This window comes from Lissotriton helveticus, chromosome 9, assembly GCF_964261635.1.
Source record: "Lissotriton helveticus chromosome 9, aLisHel1.1, whole genome shotgun sequence".
In the NCBI taxonomy this organism is placed as follows: domain Eukaryota; kingdom Metazoa; phylum Chordata; class Amphibia; order Caudata; family Salamandridae; genus Lissotriton; species Lissotriton helveticus.
The window spans coordinates 922954259-922973063 of NC_136070.1; the positions used below are offsets into that span (position 1 = coordinate 922954259).

At 41.6% G+C, this 18805-nt stretch overlaps 1 protein-coding gene across 1 annotated transcript in view; it reads left to right on the forward strand.

Annotated features, from left to right (window-relative positions):
• Positions 1-18805, forward strand: part of LOC144782005 (nesprin-2-like) — a 284781-nt gene that overhangs the window by 213942 nt on the left and 52034 nt on the right. Inside the window, exons 5-8 of the mRNA XM_078661110.1 lie at positions 2729-2866; positions 6560-6754; positions 8689-8971; positions 13285-13364. Of these exons, the coding sequence (XP_078517236.1) occupies positions 2729-2866; positions 6560-6754; positions 8689-8971; positions 13285-13364 (696 nt within the window). The remainder of the gene's footprint in view (positions 1-2728; positions 2867-6559; positions 6755-8688; positions 8972-13284; positions 13365-18805) is intronic.

The window sequence follows — 18805 nt, forward strand, 5'->3', positions numbered from 1 at the left end:
TCATGCCATAGGTTTTGGGTTAACTTGAAGGTCACAGGTTTAAGTGCTGGAGTGACTGGCAAGAGATCTTCTCTTTAAGAACTGAATTGTTTAATGATATTAGCACTTGGTATAGGCATAAGGACAAGTTCTGCACCAGCAGCCCCTGTTAAGAATAAAGTTATTACCATTGTTGTATTAATTCGGGGTGAATCAATGGTATGTAAACACAATGTTGATTCTTCACCAAGATGAAGGTTAGCTTTCTTTTATTCAGAGGGGTATTTCCAAGATTTCTGAGGATAGGATGCTAAATGATTAGAGCGGTGGCCATTTGGTTTTTGCCTGTTTCGTGTGGTGGCAAGCAGTGGGTGATGGCTTCCTGATGGGATGGTATGATGATCATATGATCGTAAGGGGTGTGGTGTGACATGATGCATAGTTCAAGAGAAGATTTCTTGAAAATAAATCCATAGACTACTCTTTGAACGCCACGCTTGCTGAGGAAATCGGAACCGACACCATACCACAGGTTCGGCGTTCCGTAATTCTTCTCCTCCTACTGGATTGGAGAAGCCTTATACTTCCCTAACCTCGGGGGACCTCGGCGTGGCGACTCAGGATCCATAATTGATGATATTGACTCAATTCCTTTTTCTGATTTAACTGATCGGATCCATTGACGACTAATGTTTTGGAAACTTGCACTTACCGCATGAAACAGAGCCACTTGAACCGACAACCAGCGGAGAAGTGATAGTCACTTTTCAAGGAGATCACTATATGCTGGTACAGCTTATCACGCTGAGCCGCGGTCTAAACCGAGTTCGTACTTCAGCTCTTGAACTTTATAATAAATTGCCCTGACGAAGTTCCCAAGGCTAAAAGAGGAACGAAACGCGTTGGCTGTGCCTATGCTGCGTGACGAAACTTTTCTGAATAAAGAAGAATTAATACAAAAAACAATATTGAAATTGACTCTGTTTGCGTGCACCTTCTACTTTGTTTTGATAATTGGATTATTTACGCATCCTACGGCAGCGGATGCTAGAAAAGTGTGCACCACTAACATTTGGGAACAAAATGATCCGTAGTGCTTGACCTGGTCTGCTGCCTTGGTCCTTTTGTCCTATTATTCTTTGAAAAGGATCGTGGGAGTGGTATGCTGTGCTTAATCACTGCTAGGACACTGATGTGCTATTGCAGGAGAAATAAGGTTATCCCAGGCGCCACTTTAAGTAGGTTGGGTGATGGCTGGAGAGGTGATCACTTAAAAAATTTGGTCATTCCTGTTGAAATTGCATAGGGCAATATGGATCTAATATGAAGCAGTGATGCTAACAACTTTAAACACAGCTGACAAATTTTAAATATTGAAATACAAATCTGTTTTTGTGTCTGGCTACACTGCTGACAAATTACAATAACATTGGCCCAAATCAATTTACGTGATTTGGGGCCATATGTATCAAGCCAAATTGACTTTGCAAGTTTGCGAATGCAATTTGGACTAATGGTATGTATCAAGGAAATCTGCTTGAAAGATAAGGAATCGCAAAATTTGCGATTCCTTATCTTGCGATTGCATGTAAGGAATCGCAAATTTTGCGATTCCTTACATGCAATGTAAGCAGCCAAAAAAAATCGCTAATTGGCCTTAAGGAATCGCAGTTTACCACCAACTTCTAGTTGATGGTAAGTTGCGATTTCCTTTCAAAATGCATATTTTTTCATTTTTTAAAGTGCCATGTTACGCACATACATGCCCTTAGGGCATGTATGTGCGCCACATGTGCATCCATGCAGATTTCAGGGGTGCAACAGGGTGTCCTTTGGACACCCCGGCACCCTTGAAAATATTCTCAATTTGCGATTAGCAAATTGCGAATCGCAAATTTCCCCTTCATTCCTATGGGCCTCCTGGCCCATAGAAATGAATGGGAAATTATTCCTTAATTGCGATTAGCAATTTGCTAATCGCAATTAAGGAATTTTAAGAAATCGCAAAAAAAAGCGAATTTCTACATACATACCATTTTGCGATTTCTAAATAGCGATTCCTTAAAAATCGCTATTTAGAAATCGCAAAAGTAAATGTTGATACATATGGCCATATGGTCATATTCTTGTTCTGTACATTTGTCTGTGAAATGATAAAAAAATATCCAAGGTTCACCGGTATGTTTTTTGTACATGAAAAGCTCCAAAAGGAGAAAATCCAGAAACAAATTTTGTTAGAAAATCAAATAGATTACACATCTGGGTGCAACTTTCCCCCACAGTTAAAATAACCATAGAATAATATTTGAAATATTTGTAATACTAAATCCACTGAAATGCTATTGTGTATTTAGTTCACCTATGCTATTTATCCATCACTGTTGTGCTTTATTCCCATTTAGGATAAGACACAGGTTCTCATTCTGAAAGGCCCTTTTTTTATAAATCAATTTTATTGATTTTAATGAGGTTAGAATTCCACAGCAGGTGCATTCATCAAGGCATATGACACAGATTGTGTACAATGTAACAGTGAGAGTAATAACTTTGTCTCAGTTGACAGCGTCAATCACATCTGAAAGGCCCTTTAAGTGCGGAATACGTGGCCAGGTAAATACAGATCCCTTTGAGCGTGGTATTCACCTAGAGGTTTACATCACCATTTCAAGTTGTGCTTTTCGGAATGGGGAATAAACAGACAGTAATCATGAGCTTGGCTTCTGAGGTGTTTTTACATTTTCTTCTTTAGTACTTTGTGAGCCAACGAGAAGATTTTGAGAGCGAGCGGGAGATCATCGAAGTGTGGCTGATCGAGCTGGATCTCAAACTGACCGACGTTGAACATTTTTCTAGTGGCAACACTCTGGAGAAAATAAAACAGCTTCAGGTGACTACAAGTAGTGTAGCAACTAAAGTATGAAGGCCTAGGATTGTGGGAGTATGTTACAAAGTCTTGCTTCTGACCTTTAGTGAATTTCTCAGGTAAAGCCGTACGCCAGTTGCCTCATATAAAATATACACATGGAACTCTTGCCGGATCGTGTCTTTGGTCAGTTTCTGCTTGTATTCTGGGACATTTTGTTGATGGGAGCATTGTGTGGGAGAGAAAATGACCGATATCTACAAGTCATATTATAAGGGGCCTTCAGGCACACTGTTGCAGTCAGATTTTGTTTCACTGCAAGGATTTAAATGCTTTACAACCAAATGACTATTTCTTAGCCCTCTCTTGGTAGAGACAATGCTTGCCTACACAACAAAGTTTCAAATCCTTACTGTTCTTTGAATTGCCACGGTGAACCGTATTTCATGTTATAGCAGCCCACCCATGATATCTGTCTCACTCTACCAGAGTCTACTAGGTCTTTCTAAGCCATTGGGAAAAGACACGCTGCAACCCTTGCACTGTAATCTTAAAATATGTTTATGAGGTGTACATAATCTAATGGCAAGCTCCCAGGTAAATACAAGTGACTTATGACCTAGATGCACCCTGTACTTCATCCTGGTATCCTACTTTTATTGGTTGAAAAAAACATATTTACACGTTGCTTCGCCGTAGTTAATCTAATGGTCCACCACGGCCAAAGGGTAACTCAAATGTAGTTAGGATCAATTATTGGGCTCTAGCCCAGACGTGGTAAGTGAACCAATCCCATTCTGGTATTTCTTAAGCCACTTTTCCACCATTTTCTAATTGATAAGTACGATTCGCAAAGACTTTAATCTTAGGTTTGCAAATGACATAATTTATGGTTGCAAATTCACATTTGCAATTCAAAAAAGATTAATTTTTACTCAGGAATTCATTTTCTAACAGATAGTATTACCTCAGTATGACGTGGGAGTTAATCTGCCGTCAATGTCTGGGTGAGACTGAGTGCTCTAGGGCAAGAATGATGTTACAACGCGTTATTTTACAACGCAGACCGTTACATCGCAATTTTTACAACGCAGGAACCATTACAATGCAAACCTTTACAACGCATGTCATTACATAGCAGATGCTATTATAACGCATGGCATTACATCGTAAGTATAGGTAAGTATACCTTTTTAAAAAAAATGTAATTAAGTTAATTTAATTAAATTAATTTAATTAAAATACATTTTAAAATAGTAATTATTTTTATTTAATAAAATTAAATTTATTTATTTTAATTAATTTTAATAAAAATTGTAATTAATTTTATTTAATTAATATAATTAAATTAATTTAATTTAAATATTTTTTGATTGTAATTAAATTAAATTATTTAAAATAATGTATTTAATTTAATTATTTTAATTAAGAAATGTAATTAATATAATATAATTAATTTAATTTAACCTAAATACACCCCTGTACCCTAAAACCCAAACCCTGCCCTGAAACCTAAAAACACCCCTGTACCCCAAAACCCAAACCCTACCCTGAAACCTAAAAACACCTCTGTACCCCAAAACCCAAACCCTACCCTGAAACCTAAAAACACCCCTGTACCCCAAAACCCAAACCCTACCCTGAAACCTAAAAACACCCCTGTACCCCAAAACCCAAACCCTACCCTGAAACCTAAAAACACCCCTGTACCCCAAAACCCAAACCTTGCCCTAAAACCTAAAAACACCCCTGTACCCCAAAACCCAAACCCTACCCTGAAACCTAAAAACACCCCTGTACCCCAAAACCCAAACCCTGCCCTAAAACCTAAAAACACCCATATACCCCAAAACCCAAACCCTGCCCTGAAACCTAAAAACACCCCTGTACCCCCAAACCCAAACCCTACCCTGAAACCTAAAAACACCCCTGTACCCCAAAACCCAAACCCTACCCTGAAACCTAAAAACACCCCTGTATCCCAAAACCCAAACCCTACCCTGAAACCTAAAAACACCCCTGTACCCCAAAACCCAAACCCTACCCTGAAACCTAAAAACACCCCTGTACCCCAAAACCCAAACCTTGCCCTAAAACCTAAAAACACCCCTGTACCCCAAAACCCAAACCCTACCCTGAAACCTAAAAACACCCCTGTACCCCAAAACCCAAACCCTGCCCTAAAACCTAAAAACACCCATGTACCCCAAAACCCAAACCCTGCCCTAAAACCTAAAAACACCCCTGTACCCCAAAACCCAAACCCTGCCCTAAAACCTAAAAATACCCAAACACCCCAAAACATATACCTCAGTACCCCAAAACATATACTCCTATACTCATACTTATTTTAAAAATTACTTAAATTAATAAATTTAATTTATAATATTTAAATACATTAATAAATATTTTTATTTATTTTTATTTATAATTAATAATAATTAAATCAATTATATAATATTAAATAAAATAAAAAAAAATTATATACTTACCAATATTTACGATGTAATGGTATGCGTTGTAATACCATCTGCTATGTAATGCCATGTGTTGTAATGGCATCCGATGTAATGGATCCTGCGTTGTAATAGCTGCGTTGTAACAGCATTACGACGTAAAAGTTGCGTTGTAAGTGATACACACCACAGTTTGTGCACACTTACAAACGTATTTTTGTGGATATTCTCTTTTTCATGCCCTGTTTCCAGCCTGGATCTAGCTGTAGACTTGGGGACTGATTAAAACTGTGGCACTATTTACTCTGTCTGGAATGTGCATGAGGGGATTTAGAAGAAGGTGCTTCACCATGGGAGAAAATATTCCCTTTCAAGAAAGAAGGAAAACAAAGTTTCAAAGTGACTTTGAAACCATGACAGCCGTTTCTGCATGAATAATTGTTAACTGTGTGTTATTACATATATAGAAATGCCTTAGCATTAGCAAAAAATTTGATTTTGCAACATTTTCCACAGAATATCTGGAGCCTCTGAAAGTTTCATACATGTAAAAATGTAAACTAAACAAATGTAGATTTTTTAAATCTCTACTAATCTTGCTTGATGTGATTTGTAAACCTCATGGATTATAACATTTTCACTAACAATTAAGTTACATTCTCGGTCATTTCTGCTAGCAGGCTACACATGAGGATGTTTTTGAGTCACCAAAATGTTTAACCTCTCTCATGCATGTAGGAAGAAACTTACTGGAGTAGATTTCCAACTTACTAAAGTGAGGATTTATGTACATGGCCCAGCACATACATTTGAATGCAAGCCTCATTCACCCAAGTGTTTGTGAAACCCCCTTCGGCTCTGACCAGTAAAGTATCCTGTTTAATATTTAGCTCTAAAATGAGTTCTCTGTTTCATGGCATCAGTGATTCTATTGGCTGCAAGCATTGTCTTGGGAATTAACACACTCTGACTTTTAGGCAAGACGTAAATTTACCACTAGAGTGATTTTAGAGCAAATAAGTGGGCAGACGAGGAAGAAAGAGGCATACCAAACAAAAACAATAGAGGTCTTGTGTAAACCAAGGTGCTTGCATTTCTCTTTCAAGTCAAGAGATCAAAGGAAGCAAAACGTGAGGGTGGGGCATGTGGGATTTAGTGTTCACAATGTTCTTGAGAAACTGTACTGGTTGGTCTTGTACAAGGTTTTGCAAAACTCTAATCAGTTCATGGTAATGTCCCTCCCTGGTGTTCTTTGTATCAGCCCTTACAGCAAGATGTACAGGTGAACGCTGACCGGGTCGATGGGCTCCTGGTCTTTGGAGAACAACTGATACAGCGGAGCGAGCCGCTGGATGCAGAGTGCCTGGAGGAGGAGCTACAATTACTAAGCTGCTACTGCCAAGAAGTCTTCAGCCGTGTTTTCCGTTTCCGCCGCAGGCTTGTCAGCATGAGGCTGGTATGGAGACCACCCATCCCTTAGCAGACATCAGAAGCTTTATTCAGCTCTTTTGCCAGTTGCCACCTCCCTTATACCATGCAATGTAGTTTCTTACTAATCCCTTAACCCCTTCGGTGCTGATGACGGCCCCCAGCCGTCATGCATCACAGTGCTCGTGTGCTGATGACGGCTGGGGGCCTTCATGAACCCGCCCACTCATTAAAAGCGCTGCACAGGTGCAGAATCGTGGCCGTGCCCAAGGGGTTAAGAAAATGCACTGTTTTGTTATTCTTTTTGCCCAATGTTTATTTTTCTATTAGTTTGAGGGATGTTATAATCAGCAGTCAGTCTGCCAAGGAGAATTGGATGCCCTCAGAACTGTATGTGTTACTGGTCATGGATCATTTTATTCCAAACACCAAAAAGGCCACATCCAAAGACTCCTCTTATGTTAACCAGACCCAGGAGATCATGTTTAAGGTTTGCAGTTCTTGAAACCCATGACATGCCCCAAACGGATTAGAGTAAGGCTGGTAGTTATTCTGAAAATATAGAGAGGCATACTTACAAGCACCTATCGCCACAGGAAAATCACTTTTAAAGACGTTCCTTTGGCGATAGAGGCTTCGCCTTATTTACAAGGCATCTTTAAGCCATCTAACATGGTTTAATGCCGCCTTGTAAATAAGGCACCCTTTCATGCTGTACTTAGGGTGAAATGGGTGGGCATTTGGTGTTGCTGTGAACGTTCCACCACAACATCCATTGATTTTGACGCTGCTCCCTATTTTCAAGGGTGGCGTAAATAGGAGGAAGCAGCAAAATTAAGACCAGGGAAAACCTGGTCTTAACCCCTTCGCCGCGGGGCTAATTCCACGTGGTGCTGGGGGGAGGGGGCGTGCGCTGCGCCACAGTGCTTGTGATGAGCTCGTCACGCTGCACGGTGGCGCAGTGCTCATGACGAGTGACCACGCCCGTTTTTCAGAACGCTCAGCACAGCGGAGGAATTAGCCCCGCGTGTGAGCACCGCACGTGTCATGACGAGCAGGAGCACAGCGCAACCGTGCCAGCTCGTCATGAGCACCGAAGGTGTTAACGTGGTGAAATGAGGAGAAATGCTTTATTTCTTCTAATTTCTGCTGTTTCTATGTGTGCTGCATTGTGCAGCACACATAGAAACGCCAAACACCATGAATGATTGATTATGTGCAGGAAGGTGTCCCTTCCTGAACATAAACAATCATTAAAAAAAATGTCGCTTTGCAACTGCTATGTGTGCTGCACAATGCCGCGCACATAGAAGTTAGAAATCCCCATTTGTGATTGTTTATGTGCAGAAGGGACACCTTACTGCATATAAACAATCATTCCCTTGAAGCACTATGGTGCAAGGGTGCCTGCTCTGGCGCTAGCCAGCTGAATTTAGTGCTTTCCTGCATTTCTAAAGTGACGGAGCAAGGTGTTAGCTATTTTGGAGCTTAACCGCACTCTGCCACTTTATTGTAAATATGTCCCAGAGTGTATTTCTACGACCCGTACTACATACCTGGAGGACGCAGAACACCTGACATGTATAACCTAAACTTGCCACATGTGTTGGCTTTCAGTCTTACCATACAAACATTGAGTGGAGTTTGCAGTCTTCTTAATCATGGCCAACTCCCAATTACTAGGAGACAGCCGGGGCTGCTTGACTCTAAGTGCACTCTCATGCAGGCTGCCAGATTTGAAGTGAACCTTAGGGGGGAGCAGGAGGATGTTTTTTTCTCAAAATTCCCAAAACAACCTCAACACTGATCTTCAAAGTTACGCCTCTTATTGGTTAAACAAGTTTGGTAGCTCTTCAGAGCAAAGTGGGCTCATGTTACGTAACTGCGATGAATCTCAAAAATGATAGTGGTTCGTATAATTATCCTTTTCTGTTAACATTCCTTTTGTTAATTGTCTGGTAGGTGTTTGAAGAAGAGTTGCAATCAGACAAAGAAACAAATCAGGAATCTGAACGCTTCTCCGACATATCATCGGAAGAAAGTGAAGAGAATGAGAAAAGGGATAAATGCGTATTCCTTGACACAGACACGAGTGAAAGCTATGAACTTCCCCCTACTCAGAACCACATCCATCGCTGCAACGATTCAACAAGAGGTAGTCTGGACCTGGAGTGGGATCCCTCAGTTGACGTTGGAGGATCCACTTCCCATGATGAAGATGATTCCTTCCACAGTGCCTTCACTGGTCTGTTATTCCTGAATATTTGTTATCTCACTCTTTCCTCACGTCTAGTAATCTAAGGCTCTCATTCCTTTCTACTCTAACTCTCCCTTAGGAACCAAAATGCAGTCTGTCTTCCATGACTTCCTTTTGCCTAGGCTTTTATGTGTCTCCTGTCCTCTTCTATTTGTTTGGTCATATCCTCTTTCTTCTGGTTTTCTTCTGAACTCACTCTGTTGCTGTTACCTCCTTGTGTGCAAAGGGCGTAGATGCTGGGTGCTTGTGGGCAACATTTGATATGTGCTAACATATACATCTTGGGAGACAAGAGGGACATTTTCTGCTTATCAAGAAAACTTGTTAATTGTGTGTCTCTATAGTACATGATAGCAATTTACTTCTAAGCTTCCTTCAAATGCAGTTTGATTCTTATTGAGGTGTATCCCTATTCAATGCTCAACCTATCATACACAGCAGAATGACCGATATTAAATAGTAACAGCTGGTGAACACTTTCACTTCTCTTGCGCACCCTCCCATTTGATTTGTGGTTTCTGAATCTCACGGTGTTCCACTGTCAAAATATGTTAAGGATATTTCAGTGCCCAACACCTGTAGTCATCTGGTTGTGCTTCCAGTTAAACAGATGCTGCTGGGACTTCTGTTTTTTCTTTCTCAACAGTAGCCTTTTAAAACAAGCCTTGACAAAGCCAATAGGTATCGTCAATGCACCAGGTATTGGCCTTGTCAATGCTAATGCCTTTTAGCCATGTTGTCTAGCAACACATCTGCTGGTCAGCATGGCTGAAAGTTACTCAAAGCCAAAAATAACAGGATGTTGAGCCCATGCAAAGTATTTTCGCCCTCCATGTTGAGTTTATTGTCCTGCCCCTCATACACTAAAAAAGGCGCAATGGCATGTCCTGCGCTGGTCACATCACAGCACTTTTTTTCAATGATTTTCAGTCATGCCGAACAGCAGATGTGCTAGTAGACAACATGGCTAAAAGACATTAAGATTGACGATGCCAATAGCTCAGGCATTCCTAAGATCTATTGGCTTTGCCAATGATTGCTCACTGTTGACGGGGTCTTGCTGTCAAATGTGAAAATTCTACTAAGAAACAGTTGGGGAATGTTAAAGTGAAGCACAGATGTGGCATAACGGCCAGAGCTGGCGACGGGGGAACTGAGAACCAGCTTTGAATCTCTGTGTTGGCTGAACAATTTGTGATTCTGGGCAAATCACTTACGCTTTTTCCTGCCTACGACAATGAGTGCATCATTGTGTAATGTAACTGGTGAGCGCTCCTATACCATTGGCTGGTGTTAGCACTATGGCAAGATGGAGGATGGAACAAGCCTTCCTATACCATTGGATCGGGCAAAAAAATATTAAACAGGTGTTTGTTTTTTAACAACATTTAAAGAAATGCACATGTGCATGCACTTCAGTGATATTTATATGTGTACAGGAGAGACTATGGTAAGATGGAGGATGGAGCAAGCGCTCCAAAACCATTGGATCATGCTAAAAATAAATAAATAAAAGCAACAGTGACGCGGAAGGTATAGGGGACGGGTCAAGCAGGGAAGCAGGAGGGGATGGGGAGATGGGCAAGCAACGACAGGAGAGGGTAAGGGAAGCAAAAATTAAGGGGAAAAAATACCTTAATTGAAGCAGGATTAGTGACAAAAATGAATGTGTCAATGTGTAAAGTAACTGGTGAGCACTTAACCGCATGCGCGCTAGCGGTTTTCCCGCTGCGCTCTGCGTTTTGCAAAATACCGCGTTACATGACGAGCTCAGCTCATCATCAGCGCACGGCAGGTTACGCTCATGACGAGCTGAGCTCGTCATCAGCCCCGAAGGGGTTAAAGCACTCAAATACCATCAGCTGGTGTTTGCGCTATGGCAGGATGGAGGATGGCCCGCTCATTTGGGAGCAGTTCCAGTGCCTACTCACTGCGTGAAAAACTTAGGGATAAAATTAGATCAGTCCCTATCAATGAAAGATCATATCGCCACCACGACCAGCTCCTACTATTACAGCCTGCGTCTGCTGCGAAAAATTCTCCCCTTCATGCCTACCGCTCATCGCAAAACCCTGGTCCAAGCTATGGTTATCAGTCGATTGGATTATGGCAACGCTTTACTGGCAGGGGCAGGAGAGACCCTGTTGAACAAGCTGCAGGTGACCCAGAACACTACAGCCAGGATGGTTCTGAATCGCCCAGTGGGCTCCGCATTGGCGCCCCTTTTGCGAGAACTCCACTGGCTAGCGGTGAGAAAGAGATCTTTTTTTAAAGATCTGCTGTCTTACTTACACAGCACTCAATGGAAGAGGTCCTAAATACCTCCAAAAAAGACTTATCAAAAACGTACCTAACCGGAACGTGAGGTCTGGGACGCGCGGTCTCCTACAAGTGCCACTTATAAGGCTATGTAGCTCTGGAGGGAAAGCATTCTCATATCTAGCGCTAAGATACTGGAATGAGCTACCAGATCCCCTTCGCAAAATTGATAATTATGGTACATTTAGAAAACAGCTAAAAGACTTTCCTTTTTAATTCCTTCGCTCCTCTTTCAATCTCAGGAACAGTTCTAGTCAAGCACCGAGATGCCCCCGGGTGATTCAAGCGCTAAAAAAGAGCATTTAACATAACATTTAACACAACAGAGCTCAAATACTATTATATTGTGCACTGGTGGTAGCAGTGTGGACAGCGGTGGTCACCACCACCGTGGGAATTATGGCCTGCCTTTCCGCTGACCTTTTCATGGCAGGAACCCTGTCATGAAAAGGTCGTCGGAAATACAGGTTCTCTCGACCGCCGCCCTGCCGCCACTGGCTGGTAGTGTGCCTGAGCTACTCATAATCAGGCCCTTAGTATGTCTTATTTTTTTATGCATTTTCTACCAAATACACTTTTACTTTCAGTTGTAACCTTTTTCCATGCTCTCTGTACAGGATCGGACTAGCCTGTAGGGCAATCAGGCAGTACTGATCAGACAGATCAGTGTATAGGCCGGTTTGTTAGCAGCTTGTGGGGCTGTTTTATGGTGTGGTGGGCTGGTTGTTGCTGTTGATTTCCTTGATATTACCAAAAACATTGCCTGCAGCAAGCACAAATGCATGCAGTCTCTAATTCCTTGCAAAATACCAATATTCCGTATCTTTACAAGTTTCAAACTGGCCTGATTTGCAAATGTGCGCCACTTTTTTAGCTGTCTGGTTTGCTAATGGGTGCCACTTTTATTTTTCCTTACCCAGATAAACCAGACAAACACGCCTCCAACGTGATGGGCAACAGTCTAGTTTTCTGCTTCTGTTAGAAAGTAAGGGCCTAATATACTGTTTTACATTTGCAAAAAGTCGGGGAAGATTGCTCACCAACTTTTTGCGAATGCAATAGGATTTTGCAAACTGACTTATGTACAGATAGGCAGTTAAAAAGCACAGAATCACAGTAGGTGGAGAAACAAGCTACCTAAATAAATTTCATTGGGCAGGTTGTAATTTGCGGCCCCTGACAATTAGACGCAATCACAGGGCATAGGCCCTGCAAGATCAGCAGACCACCATTTCTGTTATGGTGCTTAAATAGAAACCTTTTTTGTAAATGCAGACCACTTTCCTTAAAGGAAACGATAGTGTTGAAAACAAAAAGTTCCTTTTTAAAAAGGTTTCACTGAGAGTTGTCAGTGATCCTGTGTACCAATGCCTAGTCTCCATGAAACCTTTTTTCCAACATTCATGAAGGAGGTCTAAAGAGAACCACTTTCCCTTTGCGCATCAGTTATCTTCATGCTTGGGAGTTAATAACTAATCAATGTTTTGTGACCAGAGTTATAATTGCAAAACAATGAAACTCAGGATACAAATCACTGTTTGGAAGAGACACACGCTTCCAAATAGCAATTCATAAACCATATCTAAACTCATTTACCAATTCGGAAACACTTTCCCGAATTTGCAAATGTACTCAGTAAATTCAAAAATGAGTTTCCAATGGACGCAAATCCTCTGATTTAGCCCATTGAGAGTTTGCAACCATTAGAAAGTGTTGTACATCAGTCTTCTAAAAGTTTATGAGAATGGAAGCCATCGAGTTAACTACTAGAGGGGAGACACTGGATTACTAGAGTCAGCCATACATGAGCTGTAGCATCAGTCCTTTAAACATGACTGCAATATTTATTTTAGAAAAGTAAAAAACACTACTAGATCGTACTCCTCGTCTACATACATCATGTGTTTAAAATTAGAAATTAAGTAAAGGTCTGCAAGCAACTTGGGTATCCTTTGTTACCTATGATCGTCTGTTTATTTCAGGAATATTCCCATTGGAAAAACCAAGGCAGAGGCACAGAGGACGGGCCAGACCAAGAAGAGAAGCCAGCTCCAAGATAAATGTAAGTTAAATCCGTGCTTATTGTGTCAAACAATCTAACTATGTTTAGTGACCTTATGAAAATATGCATGATGTCAGTAGTGCATTATATTATATACCTGTTCCCAGTGCGTCATTTGTAACCAAATTGCAGGTTTGCAAAAGTTGTCTTAAGAGGCTTCTTTCCACTTACCACACTGTGCGGCCCTCGTCTTCCTCTCACAGTCCTCTGCTTACCTGCCACTGCCTACCTAGATAAGCCAATGTCCGCAAGACCACCTTGCTTAGGGGGGAATTTGGGGGTGTCTTCCACATCCCAAAAATAAGTGTGAAAAAAATCGAAAAAATAATTCACTAACGACCCTGTTTCCATTTAAATTTGCTAAAAAGGCCATCCACTAAAAAAGCATACTCGTGAAATATTCCAACACCTTGGTGGTCTGTTTGACGGGGGGCAAGGACTTGGATTCTGTAAAAAGGCATTCTGTTCTTTGTTCTGTTGGTTCAAATAAAATAGTAAACTTGTGTAAAATTTATGTGACAGGGTATTTTGGGCATCACAAAGATCCAGGATATGTTGGGCCAAGAATGCATAGGATACAGAGAGGTTCTGTAGAACCTGTCACACTCGCCACTTGAGTGGAAAGTCAGGAGGTAAGGCATAGCATTGGTGCCTCTTCTGGTCGTAGGAGTTCCATTTAAAATGGTGGAAAATTATTTTGTTGGTCTAATTGACCACTCCCCTTGGTTCCAGGCAACAAGTACATCTTGGTTGTAGTGGATCATGCCACCAGTACCCCAAGACAGTACCTCTAGGAGCACGCCTGTAAAGGTAGTAACTTGTGCATGCCTATGTATCTTTTCTACAGTTGAATTTCCAAAATACTGTTATTTTTTACCAAGAAGCCATTTCTATCTTCTCATACATGAGAGACATTTGGGATCAAGCTGGTGCGGCACTGCTACCCGTAAACAAATGGATTGGTGAAAACATTCAACAAAACCCTTATGAGCATGATGGGAAATCTACTTGAGGAGGAAGTAGGATCTTGTACTACCATATCTTTTATTTACCTACTGAGAAATTCCACAGAAAGGGGTCGTTTTTAGTCTCTTTGAACATTTGTCTGAGCACCCAGTGCGTGGTTCACTCACTTTGGTCAAAGAAGGGTGGGAAGGATCTCCTGAGTCCCCTGAAAAGGATGTGGTGGTATAGGAGCTTGACGTCAGGAAGCTGATGCAGCAATGCATAGGTCAGGTGAACAAAAATCTTCAGGCAAGCAAATAGCTAATGAAGGAATTGTATGACTAGAAAGCAACACTGACTAGGTACCAAGAGAGTCAGCAGGTGTTGAAGATGAAGCCCATTAGTCACAGAGGATTGTAGGATAAGAGGTGTGGGCCATGCAAGGCAGTGAAGAATGTTTCTGAATTAAACTGCTTGGAGGGTAGAGGTGCCACTAGTGAAAGCATAAGGATGTTCCATGTGAACCTGCTTAAGCTTCACCTCTGGAGTCTTTACACAGTGAACATGTTGGTATGTTATGTTATATAAATTTATAGCGCGCACAGCTACACAAGAAGTGTCCCGGTGCGAACCTAACAGGGTCGAGGGGAACAACTTAAAATAGATACCTTTTTAACTTTTTCTTAAAAGTCCCAGAGTCGAGAATGCTGCGTAAGGCCAACAGCAAGGCGTTTCACGTGGAGACTCAAAACAACTTTCTGTCTCCCATTCTCCAGATACATGCATTTTTGAATGTGGTATGAGTGTAGTTGAGGAGATATGTATGTGAGATAGCTTGTATGAATGTTCCTCTCTCTTTTTTGTCTCTTTACTCGGGGGTCTATGATGTTGACACATGAAAATGTCATGTCATTATACTGTACAATTGTGTGTATATGTTCATAACTTTGATTTTATATGTAAAAATATGTAAAAGAAAGTACAAAAATATTTTTGATAAAACAAAGAAACTCAATAAAGAATGTGAGGATTTATAAATATGCTTATGCTTTTGGATTTTGTTATTGTTTAATTCTACTTCAGCCCATGTTGAATTCATTGTCAATTGGATAAAAGGAATATAGCTCATGAGGGAGTGCTCTGAAATTGTATTGTTGTTTTTTCCTCTCTTCACCCTGACCTCAAAAGTTCTTGCTTAGAGGGGGTCCCCTTATCTTGCATAGCAAAGAGTTAACATCACCAGAACATTACTTATTTTGAAAATATGGTGGTGTTAACTCGTTCGCCTCATTTACAAGGTAGTGTTAAGCCACTTGTTGTGGCTTAACGCTGCCTTGTAAATAATGCCTCTATTCACGCAGCACTCAGCGTGAAAGGGGCGTACATGGGTGTTGCAGTGGTCGTTCCTACGCAATACCCATTGCGTTTTAACGCTGCCCCATATTTACAAGGTATGGAGCAGCACCAAAAATAAGACCAGGAAATACCTGGTCTTAAATAAGCGATACAAAGATACATTTTTTATTTCTCCTCATATATTGCTTGTTCCAGGTGTGCATACACCCTGACAAAATGGCCCTAGGATGCCTGCGTTGGCACTAGGCAGCTTTTATAGCACCAGCACTAGGGAAAATGCAGGGGTGCATGATATTTTTGTAAATACGGCGCATCCCTACATTTTAAAACTGTCGGAGCGTGGTGTTACCCATTTTGGAATAACAATGCCCTCCACCAGTTCATTGTAAATATGCCCAGTAAGATTTCCTGATCTGCTGCATAGTGAAGTACAGGATGGACCTGTGGATGGGCTAGAAAATAACATGTTGATTTTTTTTCACCTTTTCCCAACTGACTTGTGGGTTGACATGTGTTTGTGTCTGTGTCTGTGTCCGTGACATTAATACAGGATATTATCTGCCACTGAAGAGCAAGGCCTACAGGATGTCTGACCCGGTCCAAGAGTGCATAAAGGCAGAGAGGTGCTAGACTTGGCAGTGTTTAGTGATCCTGTAGTCCTTGTTCCAGCCCAGTGGTGTTTGTGCCCAAGCAGGGTTCTGTTTTCTTTTTGTGGACTGCGTGGTTCTCAATTAAATTAAAAAGACAGACACACACCCGATCCCCAGAGCTGATGAATTAGTGAACTGGGTAAATATTGTCAAGAATCAGAGCACCTTTGATTTGACCAACAGCTGTCGGCAAATAGATTTAGTGACAAGTGCCAGGGTGAAGAACGCTTTTTGCATGCCAGAGGGATTTTTCCAGTTTAATCGTGATGTGTTTTGATCTTAAGAATGTTCTTGCCTCTTTCCATCACCTGGTGAACTATGTTGTATCAGTGTTAGAAGACTTCTTCATGGCCTACCTGATGACATTGCAATGTGTTGCAATTTTTGGGGATAACCCAAAACACCTTAAAAAGTTGCTGTTATGGACAACGTTGGTGAAACTGACCATCAAGCCAACCAAGTTCCAGAGCGAACCGTCCACTGTAGCCTACTTTGGACATTAGGTAGGTGATAGGAATGTCTGCCAACTAGATGCCAAGATTCAGTGTGTGGGAAGTGCCCACCACCCAGACACAGATGGGAGCCTTTTTAGGACTTACTGGATACTACAGAAACTTTGTGGCCAACTATGGGAGCTTAGTTGCCCCACTGACAGCTTTGACATCCAAGAAACAGCCCAATAAATTGATATGAACTGACGATAAATTGATATGAACTGACGAGTGTCTGAAAGCTTTTGAGAACGTGAAGAGAGCACTATGCAGTGCACCTCTACACATCATTGTCAACCCTTCATTGCAAAAACAGAGGCCTCAGATTAAGGAGTTTGACCAGTAATGGCTCAACTTGATGGCCAAGGTAGTGTGCATCTGGTGGCTTTTCTCATTGGTAGGAAATGTAATTGGAAACAGAACTGGGAGTCCCATCAAAAGAAATGCTTTGCCATAATTTGAGCTTTGAGAAGGTTCTGGGCGTATCTATTTGGGACTAAGTTTGACGTACAAATAGATCAAACGCCACTCCAATGCTTGATGGCAAAAGGGGTGGGGTTCCTAAATTGCTGAGATGGTCTATCTTATTACAAGTTCTATATTTCACAGTGAACTATAAAACATAAATGAATCAAGGAGATGCGGATGGACTTTTGCATCTGTTTTGGTGATCTCACTACCGGACTTCTCCAATGGTGAATAATAATCTGGGAACTCAGATATAGGAGGGACATCTGTTGGGACAAGGATGTCCCTCTATGGTAAATGTGCATGCTTCCCTGCCTGAGTGCCGCACTACGTGGATTCAGATTATTTTTTATTTTTTCCCCTGGGGTCACACACTCATCTCGCCTGTGTTTAAATGTCCCTGACTATGAGTAGGCAATAGACAGGTCTGAAGGGGTGCACCATGCGTGTTCATTAACTAACAGCAGAGTTTGGTACCTGTTATGGGTTTAAAATTTAGAGAGGTTGTGAGAGCATACAATGTATTGAGAATATTTAGAGTGACTGGATCCTTTTATCTGAATCACTGGAATGGAAGCCCACTGAAATATTTCTAGAATTTTGAGTGCAGGCTAAGGGTAGTGATGTTTGTAGCCTGCCTAGTACATGCATTGCGTATGTGAGTGATTCAGAGTAATGGAGGCCCGTGGTATCCATTTGTTTCATTCCTTTGGCTTTGCCTTGCATATGATGAAGTTGAGAACTGTGCTCCCATACATTAGAAGTGTATTTCTTACATTCCTGCTACTGGAGGGAGGACACCTAGACACAAGAGTCAGAGGAGGGAAGAGGGGGTCCTTTGAGCAGCCAACAAGGCCTGTTTTTAGAATGGAGTTGCTCATTAGTCTTATTGAACAATTCCATTTGAATGGCATGGGTAAGGGGTGAGACCGCAGACTCTGCTGTGAAAAATGAGGAAACGTTGAGGTGCTGACTGCCATCTTGTCATTTCCTGAATACACATGCAGTTTGGCAGATACTAACCACGTGCAGAAAACACAGCCCTCTTTCTACCTCTGTTACGGAAGCTCCAGGATGGATGCAGATCTGCTGTAAGGAGTACCATTGCATGTAAAGAATGTGTCTGCAGAACAGCCTGGACATGGCACTTGAAAGGAGAACCACCCTGGTTTTACTGTTTCAGACAATGGACACACATCATATGGCTTCTAGTTTTTTTTATAAAAGTGGCACCTCACTACTCTCACTTATTGTTCTAGTTCTAAGTCAAAATGGCCAAGGAGAGGAGTGTTCCAGAGACTACTCAGAGGGCTGCTGTGTACCCATGGCTGGGGTCTGCCTGACAGCCAGTCTTCCTTAGGAGGGGGGCCATCACCTGAAGGCTGTATGTCTTGCTGTAGGCTATATATATGTCCTGAAGCATCGAGAAGACTGTTTCTTACTGGAAGAAGGAAGGAGACTGCTTACCCTGCAGGAGGACGGACTGTCCAAGAAGTAGCGAGGTGCAAGCACATCACCTTTTAGTGTGAGT